This window comes from Muntiacus reevesi, chromosome 20, assembly GCF_963930625.1.
Source record: "Muntiacus reevesi chromosome 20, mMunRee1.1, whole genome shotgun sequence".
NCBI classification, from domain to species: Eukaryota; Metazoa; Chordata; class Mammalia; order Artiodactyla; family Cervidae; genus Muntiacus; species Muntiacus reevesi.
In genome coordinates, this window is record NC_089268.1 from 12,021,197 (window position 1) to 12,046,792 (window position 25,596).

The 25,596-nt window shown below is 38.9% G+C and overlaps 1 protein-coding gene across 2 annotated transcripts in view; it reads left to right on the plus strand.

Moving 5' to 3' along the window:
* MAPK14 (mitogen-activated protein kinase 14) overlaps positions 1-25,596 on the plus strand; it is a 75,421-nt gene that overhangs the window by 36,988 nt on the left and 12,837 nt on the right. Inside the window, exons 4-9 of one of the 2 annotated variants that reach the window (XM_065913172.1) lie at positions 10,343-10,454; positions 11,248-11,277; positions 11,598-11,645; positions 13,035-13,149; positions 13,709-13,780; positions 24,056-24,135. In XM_065913172.1, coding sequence (XP_065769244.1) covers positions 10,343-10,454; positions 11,248-11,277; positions 11,598-11,645; positions 13,035-13,149; positions 13,709-13,780; positions 24,056-24,135 — 457 coding nt within the window. The remainder of the gene's footprint in view (positions 1-10,342; positions 10,455-11,247; positions 11,278-11,597; positions 11,646-13,034; positions 13,150-13,708; positions 13,781-24,055; positions 24,136-25,596) is intronic. The other variant, XM_065913173.1, reaches the window with a different exon arrangement.

Below are 25,596 nucleotides of genomic sequence, written 5' to 3' on the forward strand. Positions count from 1 at the left end.
AAAATCAAAGTCAAATTGGCCATGTCATAGCAGTGTACAGAGTATCAAGTGATCTCAGACTATGAGAGAACCTTAGTGGAGGAAAACCTCTAAAGAAGGTAATAACTGTATTTAAAGAAACAGATGAGTAAGGATTGGGTGTAGAGGTTGAAATATATTCCAGATAGTCAAAGAAGGAAATGTGTAAATTATACAGAAAAAAGAGATTTCTGTGAAATGGAGACAATTAAAGGAGTAGATAACCCTTAATTTTTCTTCTGTACTTGGATAAAAATTGTGTTACTGAATCCTGATTTTGTATGTGTGTATGTGTGTAGCAGAGGAGAGTTGTTTTCCTAATTAGACTAATTGGCGTTGTCTGCTTGGAAATACTGCTTTCCTCCATCACTGAAAGAAATTCCTAGCCCAGTGGCTTGAGCTTACAGAAATACTTATTCTTTGAAAATAGGTTGAGTGCTCAAGATAGGTAATACAGGAACAGAAACAATCTGGGAGAGCGATGAATGAGTTATCTGTATTGACAGTTATATTTGAAGTTTATTTCCTTATCAGAGAGGTCTGCTAAAATGAGCATAGAGAGTTGGTAAAGCGTGTAGGTGTTGTCACAGACTCACCTTTGAAATCTAAACAAGTATACATCGTTAAGAAAATACGATTCCGTTTTTGTCTGATACAATCAATAAGATGCCCTCTTTCTCTCAGATTAGCTGCTGTAAAAAGGTAAGGCAACTTCAAGGTCTGGCTTTTAGTTTGAGACCCTCAAGAAAGCTTTCCCTAATTAATTGCTTCATGATCCTGGGCTGTAGCCCTCCCGTGTGCTCTCCAGCTCCTTGATGCCCCCTTTATAGCTCTAATCATGCGCTGTTACATGTGTGTATATGCCTTCCTCCCATCTAAATTCTGTATCTTTTCCACTGTTGTATTCCCAGTGCTTGACAATAAGGATTTGTTGAGGGAGCAGTTGAATGAATGAATAACCTTGTGCTTTCTGGTTTATGACTCGCTGGCAATCTAGTTGTCTAAATGCATGCCCAGTGCATTCTCTTTTGACTAGCTTTTTTGTTTTATCCTGGAATATAGACCATATGGTAACATTTTGAGTGTGATTTGTTTGTTGCAGGTAATGTAGGGGGCACCTTTCAGTAATCTCCATTTCAAATGAGGAGAGTAGTTTGTTGTAAAATAAACTGGCTAAGCTGCCTACCTGGCTGCTGGTGCTTTTACCCCTTACGTTAAAACAGTCTGATCTGTTTACCAGATAAGATCTTTGGCATGAGTATCTCAATAAGATACGCCCTTGCCTGGTCTTACTAGTAATGCTGTATGAGTTGTTCTGGGTCATTCAATTCAGTTCAGTTGTAATTGAGTGCCTGATATCTGCTAGACAGTATTTTTAAGTACTTTAGATACTACAGAAACAAAAAAGAGCCCTGTCCTCCTTGAACATTGTACACATAGATAGCAATAAGCAATGAGCATGTAAAAGAGGAAATTAGATAGCATTTAGCAGGCAGTCATGCTATGGACAAGAAGAAAAGTGGAACAGGGAAGAGAAATTATTGGGCGTGTGAGGGCAGGGGAGAGATGCAATTTTAAAAGGGATGATAAGGATAGACTATTTTACCTTTTTGTATTTCTTTTCCATGGGGATGGTCTTGATCCCTGTCTCCTGTACAGTGTCATGAACCTCTGTCCGTATTTCATCAGGCACTCTGTCTATCAGATCTAGTCCCTTAAATCAATTTCTCACTTCCACTGTATAGTCATAAGGGATTTGATTTAGGTCATACCTGAATGGTCTAGTGGTTTTCCCTACTTTCTTCAATTTAAGTCTGAATTTGGCAATAAGGAGTTCATGATCTGAGCCATAGTCAGCTCCTGGTCTTGTTTTTGCTGACTGTATAGAGCTTGTCCATCTTTGGCTGCAAAGAATATAATTGATCTGCTTTTGGTGTTGACCATCTGGTGATGTCCATGTGTAGAGTCTTCTCTTGTGTTGTTAGAAGAGGGTGTTTGTTATGACCAGTGCGTTCTCTTGGCAAAACTCTATTAGCCTTTGCCCTGCTTCATTCCGTACCCCAAGGCCAAATTTGCCTGTTACTCCAGGTGTTTCTTGACTTCCCACTTTTGCATTCCAGTCCCCTATAATTCATTATAGGGGACATCTTTTTTGGGTGTTAGTTCTAAAAGATCTTGTAGGTCTTCATAGAACCATTCAACTTCAGCTTCTGTGGTGTGAGTGATGGTATGATCGCTCACCTAGAGCCAGACATCCTGGGCCTTAGAAGGACATCAAGTGGGCCTTAGAAAGCATCACTACGAACAAAGCTAGTGGAGGTGATGGAATTCTGGTTGAGCTATTTCAAATCCTGAAAGATGATGCTGTGAAAGTGCTGCACTCATTATGCCAGCAAATTTGGAAAACTCAGCAGTGGCCACAGGACTGGAAAAGGTCAGTTTTCATTCCAGTCCCAAAGAAAGGCAATTCCAAAGAATGTTCAAACTACCGCACAATTGCACTCATCTCACATGCTAGTAAAGTAATGCTCAAAATTCTCCAAGCCAGGCTTCAGCAATACGTGAACCATGAACTTCCAGATGTTCGAGCTGGGTTTAGAAAAGGCAGAGGAACCAGAGATCAAATTGCCAACATTGGCTGGATCATCGAAAAAGCAAGAGAGTTTCAGAAAAACATCTATTTCTGCTTTATTGACTATGCCAAAGCCTTTGACTGTGTGGATCACAATAAACTGTGGAAAATTCTTCAAGAGATGGGAATCAGACCACCTGACCTGTCTCTTGAGAAACCTATATGCAGGTCAGGAAGCAACAGTTAGAACGGGACATGAATCAACAGACTGCCTCCAGATAGGAAAAGGAGTACATCAAGGCTGTATATTGTCACCCCGCTTATTTAGTTTATATGCAGAGTACATCATGAGAAATGCTGGACTGGAAGAAGCACAAACTGGAATCAAGATTGCTGGGAGAAATATCAGTAACCTCAGATATGCAGATGACACCACCCTTATGGCAGAACGTGAAAAGGAACTAAAAACCTCTTGATGAAAGTGAAAGAGGAGAGTGAAAAAGTTGGCTTAAAGCTCAACATTCAGAAAACTAAGATCATGGCATCTGGTCCCATCACTTCATGGGAAATAGATGGGGAAACAGTAGAAACGGTGTCAGACTATTTTTTGGGACTCCAGAATCACTGCAGATGGTGACTGCAGCCATGAAATAAAGCGATGCTTACTTCTTGGAAGGAAAGTTATGACCAACCTAGATAGCATACTAAAAAGCAGAGACATTACTTTGTCCACAAAGGTCCGTCTAGTCAAGGCTATGGTTTTTCCAGTGGTCATATATGGATGTGAGAGTTGGACTATGAAGAAAGATGAGTGCCAAAAAATTGATGCTTTTGAACTGTGGTGTTGGAGAAGACTCTTGAGAGTCCCTTGGACTGCAAGGAGATCCAACCAGTCCATCCTAAAGGAGATCAGTCCTGGGTGTTCATTGGAAGGACTGATGCTGAAGCTGAAACTCCAGTACTTTGGCCACCTCATGCGAAGAGTTGACTCATTGGATAAGACCCTGTTGCTGGGAGGAATTGGGGGCAGGAGGAGAAGGGGATGGCAGATGATGAGATGGCTGGATGGCATGACCAACTCGATGGACATGAGTTTGAGTAAACTCCGGGAGTTGGTGATGGACAGGGAGACTTGGCGTGCTGTGATTCATGGGGTCGCAAAGAGTCGGATATGACTGAGCGACTGAACTGAAGGATAAACCTCATTGAGTAGGTGAATTTTAAGGAAAAATTTGAAGAAATACAAAAATTAGACTTGTATATATGTGTGGGAGAAGAGCACTCCAGGCAGAGGGAAGAGCCAGTGCAAAGGTCCTGAGGCAGAAGACTGCATGCTGTATTGGAGTTGCAGCAAGGGGGCCTGCATGGCTGAAGTAAGGAGGTCAGTGTGGAGCTAAGTGAGAGCAGGGGAGAGAAGCAGATGAAGAAAGGAGAAGGATTATTGGGAACAAGATCCTGGTTCATGTGTGGGTTTATCTGCTACTGAAAGGAATTTTGTCTTCAAGTGAAAGAGAAGCCTTTTGAGAAGAGTGAGATGATCTATTTTTCATTTTTATAGAGTCACTCTATCTGCTGCTTTCACCGAAGAATCATTGGATGTATTTCAGAAGCATGTCATTACAAATTGTCAATCCTTGTGATTATTTTAAATACTTTGTTTTAATATGGATATGCTGCTTTCCCTTTCTGGTAATTTCTTTGTCAGATAGGGCTGACAGAAGTAGAAATGCCAAACTATAGATTTTTTTCTCCATAGATTCTTTCTGATTGTATTATGCTTTAAAGGCGGGGGAGTGGGGGCAGTAGGGTAGGAGTCTTGACAGTTGTATGTTTTCCAAGAAGTGATTAGTAAATGAAGCTCTGAAAGGGGTGCTGTCTAGAGAGTACTGGAAACCACTTATTGTAGAGTTCTGCCTTTTGGTTACAATACATTTTACTTTGAGAAATGATCATTTATGCTTTTTATAGTTTAAGTTTAAAGGAGAACATCTTCCCAAGAAAAGTGGCAAACAGAATTTGTATCATCAGGGTGTGAAATCATATTTTCAGCCTTCAGTCTAATAAAGTCCTACTTACTTAATTCCTTTTTAAATGTGGGAGGGAACTAGATAACTTTCCAGCTGTTGGTCGGATTTAATTATTGGAAGTGTATGAACACCAATGGGTCTTCCCAGGTGGCGCTTGCCTGCCAGTGCTGAAGATGTAAGAGATACAGGTTTCCCTGGGTTGGGAAGATCCCCTGAAGGAAGGCATGGTAACCCACTCCAGCATTCTGCCTGGAAAATCCCCACCGACAGAGGAGCCTGATGGGCTACAGTTCATAGGGTCGCAAAGAGTCAGACATGACTGAAGCCACTTAGCATGCATGCATGCATGAACACCAACAATAATAGGCGTGTCTTGACTAAAATGTAATTAAATTTGCTTCCCAGGGACTAATACTGTAGAAATTATGTGGCATCTATTAATGCTCCTTTGGGATTGACTTATTTAAAATGTGCCTACCTATATTTTCCTCCCACTCCCTTGTTCACTACTTTTAAAAGTTGACGTGTCTTCCGTAAGCATTCGGTAACTTTTCATGACACTTGCTTTTGTCCACTGTTGCAAAATTTATTTCGAAAACCTTTCTGTATGTGATGAGTTGGAATTTGACAATTGGTTTTCTTGGATTGGTCTTCTGGGCTTCATGGAAACAACGTGTAGTGATTAGGTTAGTTCCTGCCAGACAGGTCTGCCATGAATAATGTGGTTCAGTTGGTTTGACTGGAGCCTAGCAGCAATGTTTGACAATTATTACTGTGTAGACTGATTAACCTTATGTACTTACATAATGTCTTGACAGTCTCGCTGTCTGGAAATTTTAGTGATAAAATGGATGCAGTCTCTGATGGGAGGGCAATTTAAAGGGAATTACATAGTGGTGGAATATTCCAACCAAAACCCATACTGTCTCTCAGGCTGTGCAGTCAGTGGTCTTCTGACTGTATAGAATTTCTTGAGTTGTTGGTAACTATTTAAACACAATACTTAGACTTAAAATTACTATGTTTGCTTTGGTAATACTGCTTAACACCTTTCTGAACTAGCACTGCCATTAGAGACTTAAGATCTTTAGGTTTTATTTCAAGACAAATTAAGGTAGATTCTAGTTAGAATCACATAGAACAGTGTTTCTTTTGTTTACCTTTTCTCCTCAAAAATAAAATATTTTTGAAACTTGAAATAACCCTCTCACTATTCAATGTCATAAAATGTAATTATTTGCAAAACAGTCTTATTAAACAAAAGTTAGATTCCCTTTTCCTTAACCTGAGCTTTGCAAATTTTTATGATGGGTATGGCAACATTATCCCAGATTTTCTGAGAGAAGTCTTGATTCCACAGTATTAACCAGTTTTTCACAGTGTTCTCATATTCACTGGATTGTGTATCAATTTGGGATTAAAAATACAGTGACTGATTAGGATGGAATATTACAGTATTTGTAAAACTTAAATCATTCTCTTGACTTAAATTCTGTGTCATCTAAAAGAACTTGGAGGCTGTATGGGCTGTGATATAAGATCATGGTCTTTGAGATCAAACAGTTTTGGATTCAACCCCTGACATGACCACTCTTTTAACCTTGAACAGATAATATATACTTGTTTTGTCTGTTTCTTCCTCTGCAAAATGGTAATACTAATGAAACTTACGGAGTTGTTGGGAAGAGTGTATGAGACACAGGCATAATAAATAGTAGTTGGCATGGAATAAGCACTAATGCCTTTGGTTATGTTATGTTGAGCTTGGAACATCTCTTAAGTCAGAACAACCTTTATGAAAACATTTCAAAACATCCAGCATAGTTTAAATGACGTTTAGAGTTATCTTTCCTCAAGGCAATATAGACAAAAATGCAAGCTGTAAAAATATGAAGTGCTGGACTTCCCTGGTAGTCCAGTGGTTAAGAATCTGCCTTGCACTGCAGGGGACATGGGTTCGATCCCTGGTCCGGAAGCTTCCACATGCCATGGAGCAGCTAAGCCTGTGCACCACAACTACTGCCTCTGTGCTCTAGGGCCACGTTCTGCAGCAAGAGAAGCCACCACAGTGAGAGGCCTGCGCACCCAACCAAAGAGGGTAGCCCTCGCTCGCTGCAGCCAGAGAAAGCCCATGCACAGCAACAAAGAACCAGTGTAGCCACAAACACAATAAATAAATAATGAAAAATCTTTAAAATATATATATGTGTGTGAAGTGCTAAAATCTTACTTAAGGTTACATCTATGCTATGTTCTGTTGCTCTTTATGAAATTGTGAACTGACCATAATAGCAAACAGTGAAATTAAGAAACAGAAAAAAGAAAATTAATTCTTGTTTGAGGAAAGAAAGTAATAAATATAGTGGGGTGTGTGTGTGTGTGTGTGTGTGTGTAAAGACAGGTCATACACATATATAACTATATAAGACATTAATAGTATATTTAAATTGCTGGCTTGGTTTCTTTTCATCCAAATTTATCAAAAATAAAAATGGAATTCACTGGCAATCCAGTGGTTAGGAATCCACACTTTCATTACCAAGGCCCTGGGTTCAATCCTTGGCTGGGGAACTAAGATCCTGTAAGCCATGTGGTGGCCTAAAACAAACAAACAAAAATAATATATTTTAAAAAAATAGTAATTGAAGAGAAATCAACCTCTTTTTTTTTTTTTTTTTTTTTTTACAATAGGTAAAAGATAGTGTCTTTAATAAATGACATTGGGAAACTTGACAGCTTCACGCAAAAGAATGAAACTGGATCACTTACAATGCCGTATGCAAAATATAAACTCAAAATCTGAAACCATAAAAAACTCCTAGAAGAAAACATAGGCTGTACACTCTTTAAAATTAGACTTAGCAGTATTTTTTTTTGGAATCTGTCTCCTCAGGCAAGGGCAAGAAAAACAAAAATAAGAGTACATCAATTTTAAAGGTTTTGCACAACGAAGGAAACCATCAACAAACATAAAGGCAGTTTATTGAATAGGAAGAAATACTTGTAGATGATATAGCTGATAAGGGGTTAATATCTAAAGTATATATTTTTAAAACTTACATAGCTCAGCATCAAAAATCCCAACCTGATTTTAAAATGAGCAAAAAGCCTGAACAAACACTTTTTCAAGAAAGACATAGAGATGGCCAACAGATGCATAAAGTGGTATTCAACATCACTAATCATCAGTGTAGTGCAAATATAAACCACAGTGAGCTATCCTCACACCTTTCAGAATGACTGTTATCAAACAAACAAACAAATGACAAGTGTTGGCAAGGATATGGAGAAAAGGGGACCCTTATGCACTGTTATGAGAATGTAAATTGGTGCAACCACTATGGAACAATGTAGACGTTCCTCAAAAAATTAAAAATAGAACTGCTATATGATCCAGTAATTTCACTTCTGGGTATTTACCCAAGAAAATAAAAATATTATTTTGAAAAGATACATGCTCTCCAACATTCACTGCAGCATTATTCACAATACCCAACATATGGAAGTAACCTAAGTATTCATCAATAGATAAGTGGATAAAGGTGATGTGATACACACATACACACAGTGGAATGAATGAAAGCTTGACATGTAAAACAACAGGAATGGACTCTAAGGGTATTATGCTAAGTGAAATAGGTCTGACAGAGAAAGACAAATACTATATGATTTCATTTATATGTGGAATTTAAAAATCAAACAGACTAAACAGAAACACCAATAGAGAGAACACAGTAGAGGTCACCAGAGGTAAGCAGGTGGTTGGGTGAAATAGACAAAGGGAATTAAGAGGTACAAACTTCCAGGTATAAAATAAATAAGGCACAGGGATATAGTGTATAGCATAGAGAATATAGTCAATAATACAGTAATAACTTTGGTAACAGATGGTTACTAGACTTATTGTGGTGACCAATTCATAATGTGTACAAATGTCAAATCACTATGTTGTACACTTGAAACTAACTGTCCGACTCTTTGCGACCCCATAGACTGTAGCCTACCAGGCTCCTCTGTCCATGGGATTTTCCAGGCAAGAATACTGGAGTGGGTTGCCATTTCCTTCTCCACAACCTCTTTTTTAATAGCTCAGCTGATATATATTCTGCCTCAGGAATGGGTAATGATTCTCCTAATAGATAAAACCCAACCGAATTTTTAAAAATTCCACTTGTTTAGTACTGACTGTGATTTTTATGTTCCCATAGCAGTGTGATACAGTAATGAGTGGGTAGGGCATTGCATCGAGAATATCTGTTGGTAAACCTGTTGGACTTGAATGGGATCATTCCCTAATCCTGTGATGTGAGGACAGGATGAAAAATACCCAGCGCTGCACCTGCGAGGATAAGTTCTAGAATGCCTGACTTAACTTGTAGATAACATATTTCATTAAAAGTAAGTGCAGGAATATTGTCAGTGGCCAGCATCCTTTTTCCAGTCATTCCTAAAAAAGGAGAGTTATAATTTGAAAACTTTAAGATACTTTTTTTTTTTTAACCAAAGTATAGTTGATTTACAATGTTGTGTTAGTTTCTGGTATACAGCAAAGTGATTCAGATATATATAGTAGTTTGTATCTGCTCATCCCCAAACTCCTAATTTATCCCTCCCCCCCTGCCTTTGGTAATCATAAGTTTGTTTTCCATGTCTGTGAGTCTGTTTCTGTTTTGTAAATAAGTTTATTTGAAGATACTCCTATTTTAGACCGTGCAATATGAGGTGGAAAATGTAACAGTGGATTTAAAAATATGGCCATGCATTTAGTTACAGTGTACATTTCTCATGCAGTAATACTGTTTCTAAGAAAACTGATGGAAACACGTATGTCATTCTAATCTCCATCTTTTCTTTTTTTCTTTAATAGTTATTTTTATTTTTGGTTGCACTGGGCCTTTGTTGCTACATTAGGACTTTCTCTACTTGTGAGCAGGTGCTGTTCTTCATTGTGATACACAAGCTTCTCGTTGTAGTGGCTTCCCTTGCTGTGGAGCGCAGGCTCTAGGCACGCAGGCTCCGGTAGTTACGGCTCACAGGCTTTAGTTGCCCATAGTATGTGGGATCTTCCTGGGCCTAGGATCCAACCCACGTCCCCTGCATTGGCAGGCAGATTTTCATCCACTCTACCACCACAGAAAGTGTGAAAGTGTTAGTCATTCAGTCGTGTCTGACTCTTTGTGACCCTGTGGACAGTAGCCTGCCAGGCTCCTCTGTCCGTGGTATTCTCCAGACAAGAATACTGGAGTAGGTTGCCATGCCCTGCTGCCATGCCCTTCTCCAGGGGATCTTCCCAACCCAGGGATCGAACCCAGATCCCTGCATTGCAGGCAGATTCTTTTATCAACTGAGCACCAGGGGATCTTCCCAACCCAGGGATCGAACCCAGGTCCCTGCATTGCAGGCAGATTCTTTTATCAACTGAGCCACCAGAGAAGTGCCCCCCACCACGGAAGTCCCTGCTTTTTTTTTTTTTTTTCTTCTCATTCCTTTAGAGAACTGAGGAAAAGATGGCAAGTTGGAGCAAGTATAAAAATTTTTAGAAAAATAGACGACAGGCAGTAAAGTTAGAATAGTGATGTTGAAAATGAGCCCCCCATCAATAGTTACTAAGCTTTTAGCTGTCACTTTTAGCTGGTACTTATTGAGTGGACTTCTGATAGTCTTATGAAGATCAGAGCTTTCTTAGGGTTCTGGATGATTGTGTTAACTCTCCATTAATTTTTAGGTACCTGGTGACCCATCTCATGGGGGCAGATCTGAACAACATTGTGAAATGCCAGAAGCTTACAGATGACCACGTTCAGTTCCTTATCTACCAGATTCTCAGAGGTCTCAAGGTACAGACTAATAATTTTGAGAAATGAATTCTCCCTCTCTCCCTCCTGTTTAGGGCTTAAAGGAAAACAAACAAAGCTTTTCTTATGGAAGATTTCAAATACGACAATCACAAGTACAATCATAGTATAATGAACCCCTGTGTTTACTCAGCAACCACAATTACCAACATACAGCTATCTTGTTCCTTTCGTATTCCCCTAAACCCTGGATTATTTTAAGGCAAGTCTAGACCTCATAACATTCCACCCCCTTGATACTTCTGTATAGGCATGTCTGAGAGTTAAGGACTCTTCATTATTACATTTAAACAATAATAATAATTTCTCGATGTAATCTGATATCTGTTGAGTGTCATGTTGAAACTTTGAAAATATCCTCAAAAGGGTTAATTTGGGGGTTAAAAGGGGGGAAAATATCCTCAAAGGGGTTATCTGCCCCTGTGGAAAGGGCAGATACACAATGTTTTAAAATTAAACCACCTTTAATATTTAGCAGCTTTGAGTCCTTATTATGCTCTAGAGCACCCACCAGAAAATAGGTTGAAAGCTCTATTTCACTCATACTCCAGCTCTGTGAATAAAGTTAATGGTATAGAAATCATAGTTACGATAAGATTATAGACTACTGATAATTACGTGTTCTGATTTCTAATCCTGCTTAATCCTAACATTTCTTATTGAATCATAAAAAAGTAAAAATGCACTTCAGACATGTCATATAACATGATAGGAGATTGGAGATAACTTTTTCTTTCACTGATTATTTTTTGTATGTGTGTGTGCTTTTTCACAGTATATACATTCAGCCGACATAATTCACAGGGTAGGTATTGTATTTTGATTACATAATTGGGATGGTGGGTGGGGAGGTTAGCAAGATCCTAGTCTAAGCATTTTAGCCATTGAAATATTGACTGATTGCAACTTTACTCTAGGTTTAAACTAATTAAAGAATGAGGATGTATAGGTTTTTTGTTTTGTTTTGTTTACCTACTTAAGGCTAATTAGAACTAGGTAGTGACTCTAGAATGGAAATTGTTTATAGCTGGATCAAGTCTTTTCTGTTTAGCTCTTCATCATTACCTTTAGCGAGAGAATTTACCAAGCATCATGAAGTTGATCCTGTCCTCTCTTGCTTCCTAGGACCTAAAACCTAGTAATTTAGCTGTGAATGAAGACTGTGAGCTGAAGGTAGGATGAAGTGACATTAGTAATTGTTTGTTTCACTTTGTAATTATATGTTTGACTAACCAGGCAAATTTATAAAGGGAATGAGTTTATAAAGCCATGACTTTTTATCTGGAAATTCATATTGTATTGTCCTTAGGAATATCATTATACTTTGAAATTTAAACTGGAAATTTAGTAAGCTTTAGTTTGAGTGATATTGAAGGTAGTATCAGGTATCTTGTTTTCATTCTAAAATGAAGTTAAATTAGAAATTTAATATACTAGTGATAACAAAGGAGAATTCTAGTATGAATATCTAGAAAGCAGTCCTTTTGAGGTACTTATGGGATTATATAAGTTTCTAAGAGAAAAAAAGGCAGAAACCCACTCTTTCAAAATAATTCAAATAAGAGATAATCTATAAAGAGCAAGCAGCTCTGGAATTTTTTTTCTTTGTTTCATTTCTCATTTTACTCAATTTTTTAGAAACAAAATTTACAATAAAATGTATCATTTTAAGTGTGCATATGACAAATTTATATAGCTCTGTAACCACCAACACAATTATGATAAAGAACATGTCCATCACTCCAGAAAGTTCCCTGTGCCCCTTCCTAGCTAGTCCCACCCCTCGACCCCTACTTCCGACAACCACTGATCTGCTTTCTGACACTGTAGAGTAGACTTGTCTTCTCTGGAGTTTTATACGAGTGGAATCATACAGTATTTTTCAGTGTGTGTCTGACTTTTGCTTAGTGTAATATTATTGAGATCCATCTGTATGGTGTGTATCAGTAGTTTATTCCTTTTTGTTGCCAAGTAGATCCATTTTATGACTATACTACAATTTGTTTATCTATCACCTATTTATAGACAGGGCTTCCTTGGTGACTCAGCCATAAATAACCCACCTATCAGTGCAGGAGACACGCGTTCAATTCCTGGGTCTGGGTTGGAAGATCCCCTGGAGAAGGAAATGACAACCCTCTCCAGTATCCTTATCTGGGAAACACCATGGACTGAGGAGCCTGGCAGGCTGCAGTCCATGGGATTGCAAAAGTCAGAAACAACTTGACAAGTAAACAAAACAACTGATAGACACAAGTGCTTCAGTTTCGGTTCAGAGCTATGTAAAGCTGCTATGAATATTCATGTTTGTGTGGAACACATATTTTCATTGCTCTTGGGTAAATGCAAAAGCAGGGCATTTTTGCTTTGTTTTTTTGTAATTTCATTTTTTTTTTAAAGTTCTTGCTGTGTTCCCCATGCATTCTAAGCATGGGCCAGGAAATATGTTATGCAAATGCTTTGTTGTTCTTGCTTTTTAATTTGCACTACAGTTTTTTCCCTCCCGCTTTACAAGCCTTGAGAGTTGGACTGTTCAGTGCCTGCTTCTGTCCTCTCCCTTAGATCTTGGATTTCGGACTGGCTCGACATACAGATGATGAAATGACAGGCTATGTGGCCACCAGGTGGTACAGGGCTCCTGAGATCATGCTGAACTGGATGCATTACAACCAGACAGGTACTCCTTGAACTGCTTACTTAGGGCCTTATTAATACATGTTAGGTATATTTGGGGTTCCCAGAAGTGGAGATGGGGGAGTAGAAGGAAACATTCTTTTTCTTCCCTCAGGAAACATTTAAGTCTACAAAAAGAGGATATTTCAGTTGCTCAGAGAAAGTAGGGTTTTTTAGACTCTTTGATTTAATTGACTTTTTACATATTTTGAACATGTTCTTTCATATTCATATTCTACCTGAAGACATCGGGTTCATAATATTAACTCTCAATATTACTTGGGAGAATCCACCATTTCTACCAGCAAGAAATCTCTGCCCCTTTGTGAACGGCTTATTTCTCTTGCCGTAACTGTGTTTTGACTTAGCCCACCTGTGAAGGCCTTTAATTGTGGTGAAGGTTTTAGCTTATTTATTTCTGTAAAAATGTTGAGTATGACTGTTGAACTTCAGATACCTTAAATATTAATTAGAGTATTTCAGCCCTAGCTGTAGTTCCATTTGTAGCCAAGTTTGGTAAGAGTGACTTTGTATATACTTTTATTTCTCTTTAATTTTGCCAGTTGATATTTGGTCAGTGGGATGCATAATGGCCGAGCTGTTGACTGGAAGAACGTTGTTTCCTGGTACAGACCGTATCCTTTAAAAAGTTTTGGGTTCTTGTTTATTGTCTGTATTGTAGTGTCTGTGGAAGTGTATCGCTTTTGCCTCTGGGAAGGACTTTCAGTTACTTGTTTCTGTCGTCCATTGTGAGATCTGCCCTCCTGCGGAGTATCTTGCCGTGCCAAGAAAGAGGCTTCAGTTTACTTTTATGATTTGGAAAAATTCCTCATAATCTGGAAAACCTTTAAAATCTTTCATATGTCATCTTTTTTGCAGCAGATTCCTTATTAATCTTCCCACAGCCATTCTGTGACTGAGTGTGTTGGTGAGAAGTTCTAGACCTCAATGACTTGTTAAGTCTGTTTGTACCAACACTCAGTGAGCACAAGATAACCATTTATAAATCAGGCATATCTTGCTTTTATGTTTGGTTTACATATTAAAAAGGCGGTATTTGGTCCTTGTAATGATGTACTTGCTGACTTGTTATATTTGTTGCTTAAAAACAAACAAAAACAAGAAGATAAGGTCACCCTGTCGTGTACCTTTGTCTCCCCTCAGCATGACTTTGTTTTTATCCCAGATTGAAACCAAACTTTAATTCAGTTGCAGATTTATTGTCTAGTTCATAGTTTATCATGACCCCTTTATTTTAGTCTCTTTTCTATCTGCTGCATGCCCACTTCACATTTTACTGATAATATCATCAAAATGTGATTTGTCGTAACCCTCATCAGTTCCACTTGGGGAAGATGTTTAGGCAAGAAAGAATTTTTAAATTTATATCTAGAATTAGATCTGAAGATTTTTGTAAAATTCATTTGACTTGCTCTCCACCAGTTTGATTGAGCATTTAGAGATGCTGCCGTTTCCTGTGTTCTATCACAATTAGAGATCTAAAAGCTGTTTTAGCATCTCACCTAAGCAAACAGACTGAGTTTATAAACCAGAGTGTCAGTTACCGGCTTACAGTTGATATAATACTTCTGGGGTGACTGTGATGTTCATTTCATCAATCCACATATTCTCACTATCTTCTGCTAGAATGTACTTTGCTAATGAACTGAAAAGCCTCTTTCCTCAGCTGTGCATTTCCCTCTAAATATTACTGGATTGATAGAGTATAATTTCCCTATATGGCTCACCTTATTCCTTCTCATCCCCGGATTCTAATTTTAATACCTAATGTTTCCCCTTTGTCCTTTGTTTCATTTGCCTTATACCTGTTTCTTAGAAATTTGACATGCACATTATAGTCTAAGCTAAGAGAATCAGGGACATTTTATGATTTTCATTTTCCTCTGTGTCCCATTCTTTACTCTGTCTTCCTGCTCATTCTGCTCTGATGTCCTCTGTTCCTCCTGCCCCTTCCTTTGCTTTATTCCTGTATCTCTATCTACAGTCAGTCGCAGACGCTCGTACCTACATAGAGACACAAAGTGGTGGAGAGACAGGGAGTGTAAAGCATGCCAGTTTAGAGCACGTGTTCTGGAAGCAGACTTCCAGGGTTGGTGTTACTTAGCCCTTTTACTTCCGGCCCTGACTTTGAGCAGGTTGTCTAACCTCAGTCTCTTGGTTTCCCTAACTGTAAAATACTGATAATAGTACATACCTCATGTGAGAATTCAGTGAGATGATCTGAAAGGGACTCAGAACAGGGCCTGCCAGTAGATGTTAGCCATCATCCTCATCAGTGATCTTTAGGAAGATTTTCTCCCTTCATTTTCCCACTTTATTGTCTACTTATAAATCATTAAAGGCTATGTTTTTTTGTTTTATTTAAATTTTTTAATAGATAGTAAAGGATGGATCCCCTCGACGGGCTACTGGTATAAAGGTTTCAAAGCAGTTGTGTGTGCCTTTGGTTCTGTCTCAGTACCAAGTGCCTACTGATGGATTGACCCTTTTAAAATGCTAACTTTCAGCCTCTGTAAGAAGTGTTCCTTTTTATGCATACTTCTTTTCCCTCTATGAGCTTTAGGTAGAAAACCTACCATTTAAGCTTTTTACTAGGAGATTCTCTTTTTAATACATGAGAGTTCTTTTCAAAATTTTTATTTTAATAATACACTGTTTCTTTTCTACTTGGCTCCTTTTCAGGCAGATGTTCTCCTAGATCAGGAAACTCAAATTTGGAAGATTTGTATTTATAATATACATAACTCCCTTCTTGTCAGTTGCTGTCTATGTGGATGTAGCTTTGATTGCCTGACAAGGGGGGAGGAAAGTGTTTTCTGTTGCTTTTTCAAGTCCCCAGTTGATTCTAGTGTGCATCCAGTGTTGAGTACAACTAGAGTTTAACCAAGTTGAATTTTAGTTGTAATCTTTCAGACTGAAAGTTACGTAGTAGTTCTTCCTTATTTTTTTAGGTACCAATGAGATAAAGTTAAGAATCTAGAATTATCGACTTGGGGATCTAAAAGATGCTAAAAAAATCTAGTTGGGCCCCCTGTTTTTATAGATGAGGAAGTTATAAGAACCCAGAAAAGATAGATACAAATCTATCTGCCTCAGGTCTCCATTTCTTTCCAATATTCTCTTTGATGCCTGTTCTCCTGATTTCTAAAACTCATTTTCTTAAAACCTTTGCAGAATGTGCTGGCCCCACACATTCTTCTGTTGCTCAGAAAGGCACACAGCTACTGCTTATTTATGATTTTAAAATGCAGCTGAATGCCAAGGCATCCTCTAGAGTGTGCTCTTTACTTGAGTGCACAGTTTGCTCCCTGTTTTCCTCATTTATTATTCATCTTGCATTTGGAACTGGTGGTTTTAGCTTCTAGATAAGAACTATCTAATAGAACTTTCTGTGGTCTTACAAGTGGTTTATATATGTACTGTTCAATACGGTGGTGGGTAGCTACCAGCCACATGTGGCTATAGAACACTTAAAATGTGGCCAGTGGAACTTAGAAGCTGAATTAAAAATATTTTTGCAGTCAAGTGTTTTCACATATAATTTGCCACTTTATTTTTTTATTGTGGTAAAATAAACAACATGAAATTTACCATCTTAATCCTTTTAAAGTATACAATCCAGTGGCACTAATTACATTCATAAAATTGTGCATCTACCACCACTGTCTATGTCCAAAACATTTTCATCACCCCAAACAGAAGCTGTACCCATTAAACAAAAACTTCCTAGTCCCTCTTACAACCTCTCATTACCTCTCTTCTACTTTCTGTCTCTATGAATTTGTTTATTCTAAATATTTAATATTAAGTGGGCTCACACAATATTTGTGTTTTTGTGTCTGAATTATTTCACTTAGCATGTTTTCAGGGCTGATCCATATTGTAGCATGGATCAGAACTTCATTCTTTTTTATGACTGAATACTATTCCATTGTGTGGCTATACCGTATTTTATTTATCCATTCATATGTTTATAGACACTTGGTAGTTTCCACCTTTTGGCTGTTGTGAATAGTGCTACAGTGAACACTAACATACAGGTACCTCTCTGAGTTCCTCCTTTCCCTTCTGTTGGCTGTATATCTAGGAGTGGAATTGTTGGGTCATGAGGTTACTCTGTGTGTAACTTTTTGAGGAGCAGAGCAGTCATTGTTCCTCACAGCAGTTTCACCGTTTTACATGCCCACCAGTGATGTATGGGCAATTTCTCCACATCCTCACCAACAGTTGTTTCTTCCTTCCATCCCGCTTTTTAAAATTATAGCCATCCTAGAGATACCAAGTGGAATCTCTTTGTGGTTTTAATTTGCATTTCCTTAATGACTAATGATGTTGAGTATCTTTTCCTTTGTTTACTGTTGGTATGTCTTTGGAAAAATATTTGTTTGAGACCTTTACCCACCTTTTAATTGGGTTGTCTTTTTGTTGTTGAGTTTTAGGAGTTTTTTATATATTCTGTATATTAAGCCTTCACCAGATATGTGATATGCAAATATTTTCTCCCATTTTGTGGGCTGCCTATTCATTTTTTTAAATAATATCGTTTGATGTACGAAAGTTTTTTTTATGAAGTTCCAACATATTTTTTCTTTTGTGTTCATGTTTTTGGTGTCATTTCTAAGAGTGTATTACCAAATTCAAGGTTGTGAAGATTTACTGCATTTTCTACTAAGAATTTTATCTGTGTATCTCCTATACTTAGGTTTCTAATTCATTTTGAGTTAATTTTTGTATGTGATGTGAGGTTGGGGTCCAGCTTTATACTTTTGCATATGGACATTCAGTTGTCCCAGGACCGTTTTTTGAAAATTATTTTTTTCTTCCATTGAATAGGTTTGGCACCCTTGTCAAAGATCAGTTCTATTCCATTGGTCCATGTATCTACCCTTTTAGCAGTACCACACTGCTTTGATTATGGTAGCTTTATAGTCAGTCAGTCACTCAGTCCTTCAACTTTGTTCTCATTTTCAAGATTGTTTTTTGGGGGGGGGCACTTTGGCTCCCTTATAATTTTATATGAATTTGAGGGTAGGCTTTAAACATGTCTGCAAAGAAGGCTGAATTATATTTATTTATTATTTTTGACTGTGCTAGGTCTTTGTTGCTACACTGGCTTTTCTCTAGTTGCTAAAAGTGGGGGCTACTCTCGTGTGTGGGGGGCTTCTCCTTGCAGAGCCTGGGCTCTGGGGCATACAGGCTTCAGTAGTTACTGCACATGGTTTTGTAGTTGGGGCTCCCAGGCAGTAGAGCACAAGCTTAATAGTTGTGGCACGTGGACTTGGTTGCTCTGTGGCATATTTCTTTCAGTGATGTTTTATAATTTTCAGTGGACAAGTTTTTTACCTCCTTAATTAAATTTATTCTAGGTATTTTCCTAGCATCTGTAAGATGCTATTTTAAATGGAATTGCTTTCTTAATTTTCTTTTTGATTTGTTCATTGTTGGTGTATAAAAACACAACTGATTTTTAGTTGTTGATCATGTACCCTGCAACTTTGCACAGTTGAAAGCTGAAAACTCTGATAGCTTTCTTGTGGATTCTTTGGTTTTTCTACATGTAAGATCAAGTCATCTGCAAATAGAGAGTTTACTTCTTCGTTTCCAATTTAGATGCTTTTATTTTTTTTTCTCTTATATAATTTCTCTAGTTAGAACTTCCAGCACAGGGTTGAATAGCGGTAGTGAAAGTGGGCAGCTTTATCCTGTTCTTATCCTTCAGTCTTTCACCACTGAATATAATTTTAGCTCTGCATTTTTCATAAATACTCTTTATCATGGCAAGGAGTTCTATTCATAGTTTTATGAGTGTTGATCTGAATTTTAAGTTTTATTAGATTTTATTTAGATTACATTTAAATTTAATCACCTGTGAGTATTGATATTTTATGCAGTTTTAGATCTTTACAAGTCATCTTCCCATTCTGCTTTTTTTCCTCTCTCTTTTTTTCCTCTGTGATTAGTCTTGATAGAATTTTCTTTTTGGGTCACATGGCTTGCAGGATCTTAGTTCCCCAACTATAGGGGATCAAACCCAGGCCCCAGCAGTGAAAGTGCAAGTCCTAACCACTGGACTCTAGGGAATTCCCAAGATTCCTTTGTTACTAGTTGTTAATAATCCTTAGCATTTCCCTAAAGAGATAAGATACAATAATTTTTGTATTAAAGCTAATTATATTTAAGAATGGAGCCCTTCCTCATTAGTCTAGTTGACTAGGTGTATATATATATATATCGAGTGAACACACCTGAGAGAACTTTATATTAGAAGAGAGTGAGGACACAGAATGTGTTCTTCAGGTATAGTGCTAACTTATTTCAAAAGCCACTGGCTCTGAAAAGAGTAAGCCAGTTAGGAAATGTTAGTACTAATGTTTAGCAGTCTGCAGCCTAAGGAAAAGATTAGAGTTTCATAGCCCTATAACCTGTCAAATACTGTTTTCCCTTCCAAAAGTCTCAGCCTTGGCTCACTGTTGTTTTCCTTTTCTAGGTAATCAAAGAATTTCCTTCGTATGTAAAACTTTTCTTTCTTTCTTTCATTTTTATAGAAATGGTACTCTTAAGACATTAACTAAGATAATGGGGTTTTTGCCATCAGCTTGCTGCCCTACTCCATAATGAATTTTCTCTGTATTAAACTTGCTCCTTAATTCTAGTTCATTTATTTCTTCTTTTGGTTTTTTTTCAAACATGTTATGAACTACTTCAGACATACAAAAAGACTAGGAATTATAAATGAACACCTGTGTATATGTAGCCCAGATTACAAGATAAAATATTGCTAGCAGAGCCAAAACTTCTGGTATATCCCTTCCTGTCACATCTACCCCTCTCTTTCAGACGTTGGTTTCAAATAGCTTCTCATTAAAAACAACAACAACCGTTTTCCTTCAGACACTAAAAGCAAGTATCCTAATGTTGAAGAAGAAAAATGTTAGGTTACTTCTTGCCTTTTCTTCTCTAACTTGAGATGATATTCCCCCATTTGAAAGGCTGGAATTCTCAGGTTTCTCCACAAACCTAAAGCACCTTAAGAAATCTTCCTTGTATGACAGTGAAAATGACTATTTGATGACTGAGAAGAGAAGGAAGTAGGCTAAGTCCCATTCTAGTCCATCCTGTCTGTCACCAGAAGAATTTCCACAGGCCAGTGTTCCACCTTTGCCTCATGGATTTTTTTAAAAGTGCTGCTCATAAGTGGTATCAAATTAGATAAATTAAAAGGACCATTTGTAGAACCTGAGACTACGGCTGCTTAAGAGCAGCAGTTTTAAAAAAATCCATGAGGCAAAGGTGGAACACTGACCTGTGGAAATTCTTCTGGTGACAGACAGGATGGACTAGAATGGGACTTAGCCTGCTTCTCAGTATCTTCAACTCTCTGGTCTACAGAAATCTCCTGGGAGTTGCCTGGAACACTTAGAAGTGAGTAGATTATCTCTCTGTTACTTTCTTCCAAATAACCCATTACCCTTAGGTTTTTTCCCTCACCTACTCATTCTGGCTACCTCTTACTTTTGTTACAGAGGACCTAAAGAGTAACCTTAGGCCTAAGTTGTTTAAGGAAGAATCAGGAGATTTATAATTAAAATTTTGACATTGTGATTATTACAATTTTATTTATTTTTATTACAATTTTATAACACATTTTTAACTACCAGTAAAAATATCTGCTATCTAGGGAAAAAAGGGGTTAAACGTGGTAAGAAGAATGGCTTGCTGTGGAAATAACTAATATGTCATAATGTGGTAAGTTTTGCTTTGCTCTGCTTATATAGTTACTTGAAGTTCCTTCTGGCCTTAACTGCCTGGACAAATTATAGTGGCCTTACAGTAGCTGGTATTATTGGAAGACTGACCTGTATTTCAATGGATTTGCCAGCTCTTGGAGAACCAATGGTGATTTCTTCTGAAGTTTGCAGCTTTGACTTTCTTGATGCAAGTGCTTTTAGCTACTAAGTAGGTTTTTATTTTGCACTGTGTTTACTAATCTCCTAAGTATTGACTGTCATGCTGTACCAACTCTGTTTATCTGTACCCCTTATATGCTGTCATCGCACTGTATTTGTGTACTCTTTATAGTGTAAGCATTTAAGATGAGTGTTTGCATATGAAATGAAGCAACTTTTCTTAACTTTTTTTGTATATATATAGACTTCCCACTAGAGTAGTCATTCTAGATTTTTGAGGGCAATACAGAGGGGTGGAGCTGCTTTGAAAAGTCTTATTATAGGAAGACCTTTCAAGTTAATATTTATTGAGCTATTCAGTGGAAGGTGCTAAAGATAAGATGGTACCTGTCCTCCAAACTAGAATGATCATACTTAGCAGAACCTAAGTTATAGGAGTCGTTTGAATGAATTGTCTGTTCTCTGCTTATAAAACAAGACAGAGTGATACAGATACTATAATAGAGTATAAATAAGTTATGGAGAAGAAGCAGAGATTAATTCAAGCTCGAGATACCCAGGAAGACTTCATGGCAGAGTTCTTGTTTGAGCAGGACTTTTGAAAAGTAAGGAGAGAAAAGGTTTGGTAGGAGGGGAGAATGGAGGGTATTGCTGTTTGTGACTTGAAGTTGAGGATTCAGGGCTTTACTTTATTCTTCAGCCCTGAGATTGTTTGTTACTGGCTGAGGTGGGAAAAGGACATGGGGTCCTCCAGATCATGACCACTGTGACCAGTAGGAGTGGTTTACTTTTCAGGGTGAAGGTAAGACTCTTGAGAAACCCACAGCCCAGAGTCTTCCTCAGTGGGGGCATAAAACTTGACTCTTTAAAGTAGTTCAGTTTTTTTCCCTCAGTATTGAAATTTTAGCCTCCAGAACTCATTGATTTTTGCCCCCTGCAAAGAATAAAATTCTCTCCTATTCTTTTTTTTCTAATTTAATTTTATTTTATATTGGAGTATAGTTGATTTATAATGTTATTCTCTACTGTTCTTAATTCAGAAGTAACTTCTGTGAGTGGGCTCCTCTGTCCATGGGATTCTCCAGGCAAGAATACTGGAGTGGGTAGCCATTCCCTCCTCCAGGGGATTTTCCTGACCCAGGGGTCAAACCTGTGTCTCCTGCATTGCCGGCAGATTCTTTATCATCTGAGCCACCACAGAAGCCCGTCTGTGAGTGGACTTGATTTTAATTTATTTTTTTATAGAACATATTGTTTGGGTCTGGGATAGGACTCTAAAAACTTTTACTTAAAGGGCCACCTGGTAAATATTTTAGGCTTTGGGAGCCATACAGTTTCTGTTGTAACCACCCAGTTCTCCCACATAAGGTGAAAGTAGCCATAGACAGCCCATAAACGAATGGGCAGGGTTGTGTTCCAGTACAGCTTTATTTTCAAAACAGACAGCAGATTGAGGTTTGCTGACTCTTGTCTAGAATTTTCTTGCATTTAAGCCAATTTCATATCTGGAGGGGAGAAAAGAATAGGGCAAGTTATTATTGCGTAATCAATTCCTGTAACTCCGGCAACTATGGCCCACAGTGGCCATTATCTTTTACACTGTGCTGCCTTCATATTTCTAATCATAAACAGAAGTCTTTTCTTCATTCTCCCTCCTCTCCATCCTGCTGTACCTTCTCAAATATTTTGAGTGCTCAGCATGTAGCAGATGAGAGTGTGAACACTGGGGACGAGTGGTGAGCAGGCAGAGTAGCCCCTCTCTCAGGTCAGTAGAGGTGATAGGCAGTAAGCAAACAAAGCAGTTACGGATTGTGAGGAGCTCAAGCGTTGTGCCGAGATGGAGGGTGACCAGGAAGGCAGTGCCTCTTCTGTATGTAGCGCAGGGGAAGTTTCTCTGAGGAAGTGAAGGTTAAGCTGAGGCCCGAAGTTGAGAACGAGCTAATCCTGCAAAACCTGACAGGTTTTTTTATGACAAGAGTCAGGAGATCGTCATCCTCTCTTCCTTTTCCCTCTGAATGTCAGTATAGACATGGATAACATTCAAGTTTCCATAAAAAAAATACTGAGAGCTATTTTACAAGATTTTTTTTTTTTCTCCTTTTAGCTGTTTAGGCAAGGCGAAAAGCAGAATTAAGTGGAAAGTTTCTGATTTCTGGTCAGTACATGCACTTGCATAGTGAGTATGCATAGAAGAGTTGGCGACACAGTAAAAGGCTTGGGTGTTGTGGCCTATTATGTAGAGCTCTGGGGTGTGTGAGGTTTGTAGCGCACTTATATAAGGTCGAAGCCTTACGCTCTGTGTTACTGCGTTACTGCCGCACTCCTGTAGGACCTGTGCTGCAGTGGGGTGGTGGGGCCCTCTGCTGGCCACTGTCGCTCACAGACCACTGCCTGCCACAGCCAGGAGAGGTTCTCGGGAGGGCATCCCAACTGGTTAGGCCCTGGGACCTTTGCAGGTCGTGCAGCCTGTCATGTTACAGGCGCCCTGGGTCACGCCTTAGAGGAGTGTTCACAGGCAGGCTTGTGTATATCCCTCACTCCTGTGCTCTCTGCTGCTTTCTTCTCTGTGGCCCTCTGCTGACTCGTGTTCTTTGCTTGACTGGCTCCTGGTGCTTCGGTGGAAGGGAAGGAGGTAGGTGTGGGCTGAGCGTATGGACTGAGTGCTGCTTTTATGTTTTCACCTGCTGTCTTTGGCAGCTAAGTACCCAGCCACAGCTGCTTAACTCTACTGACAGGGGATGTTGACACATGCACAAAATAAATGTAAGTCGGGTATGTGTGTGGTAGCTTTTGAAACTATGTACAGGGGGAGCATGTTCTACTTGAAGTGACCATCCTGCAGAAACCTTGACCTAGATGAATTCACCATTTTGGCTTGGTTTGGGGTTTTAAGTTTTTGTTATTGGGGTATTTTGTTTGTTTGTTTTGTTTGCTTTTCATTTTTATTTTGTCCCAACATTTTCCTTTATAGTCCACCATTAGATATTGATCAGTTGAAGCTCATTTTAAGACTCGTTGGAACCCCAGGGGCTGAGCTTTTGAAGAAAATCTCCTCAGAGTCTGTGAGTTGATGCCTTGATTGTAATTATCTGCCCTGCTGGGAGCCTCTGCCACTTCCCTTCTGTCAGTCTGTACTTTGACCTGGGTATGTTTGTAAGCACATGTGCCCTTTGTGTGCTGACTCCAGGGTGAGGCGTGTGTGTACGTGTACCTGCCTGCTCACATGCATGAGTGTGTTTTGTTTTCTCTCTCTCTATCTGGGTACAGTACTAGAGCATGGGAGCTTGTGTTGGGCAGTACTATCACAGTAAGTGAGATCTGAGATTCTAATTCATTCCAGGAGATGGAACATTTGTTGTCTCCATTCTCCAGCCCTGACATCATCTTTCTCAAAGTTTCACTCAAGGGCTCCTTTCACTTTTTTGGTTAATACTTATCCTCAAAGCATGAGCTTTCCTGTATATCAGTCTAGCTTTATCACTAAAAGAATGAAGAGTGCATTGCCTGCACTATCTTGCCCTTTTCCAGAAGTTACTTGCTTTTTATTGCTTTAGAATAGACAACTTGTACATCCTGTGTAAGGTGTCTGTCCTCCACAGCGGTCTGTGTCTACCCCGTCTCCAGACCATCAGAGGTAACATCCCCACTCCTAACACCTCGGATCCACAGGATGAGGGTTGTAAATCCTTCTCCCACAGCCTGCCTGTGTAATTACAAGTTTGAGTACCCTGAGAAAAAGCTTTGGAGCTAATGCCTTCCTGCTTCTAAGGAGGCTTTTAGAGGGAAGCCATGGGAATGTGACTCTGGCTTACTTTGGCTCCTACTGTTGGTCATTTTCTTGGGCCACAGACGTGAGAGAAATGAGGAAAGCCCAGTCTTTCTCCCGTTTTCCCATCTGTCTGCTGCCAGGCAGTTGGATAAAAGGGAAAAAGAGCTGTGAGGCCAGGTTACAGTGCTGCCTTCTGGGTTCTCCTCCCAGTGTTTCTGACTGAAGGATTCCTTTGCCCTGTTGGAAAGCCTGCTGGGTAGCCAGAGGCAGGCTTTTCATTTGTTTCACTGATTTAAGATGAGGAAGCTAAAGCACAGGGAGACTGGGACTTGCCCAAGTCACGCACCACGTCACTTGGCAGAGCCGAGTTTACATCCCAGATGTTCTGATAGCATGTCCTAGACTTTAATCTCATGCGATTGCACACTGTTTTGAAAGTCATTGTCAGAGTTATTGACCAGAGTGTCAGCCAGAAGGAGTGTTTTCTTTTTGCTTTTTGAAGTGCAGGAGCTGGATTGGAATGAATCAAAGAAGAGATGAGATGATGCTTAGAGAGGATGGTGCCTTTTTGTTTTAAATGCTTTTGCTTAGAAAGATTGTCTAATAGGACATGGGGGCAAGGGAGTAGGGTTAGGGAGGAGCTCAGTTTATTACTGAATAGCCTCATGAGATAGCAAATGCATCCTCTGTCTGGGGATGCCCACTAGCAGCTCTTTCTCAATCTTCTCACCCACCCTTAGCCATCTGCCCTATA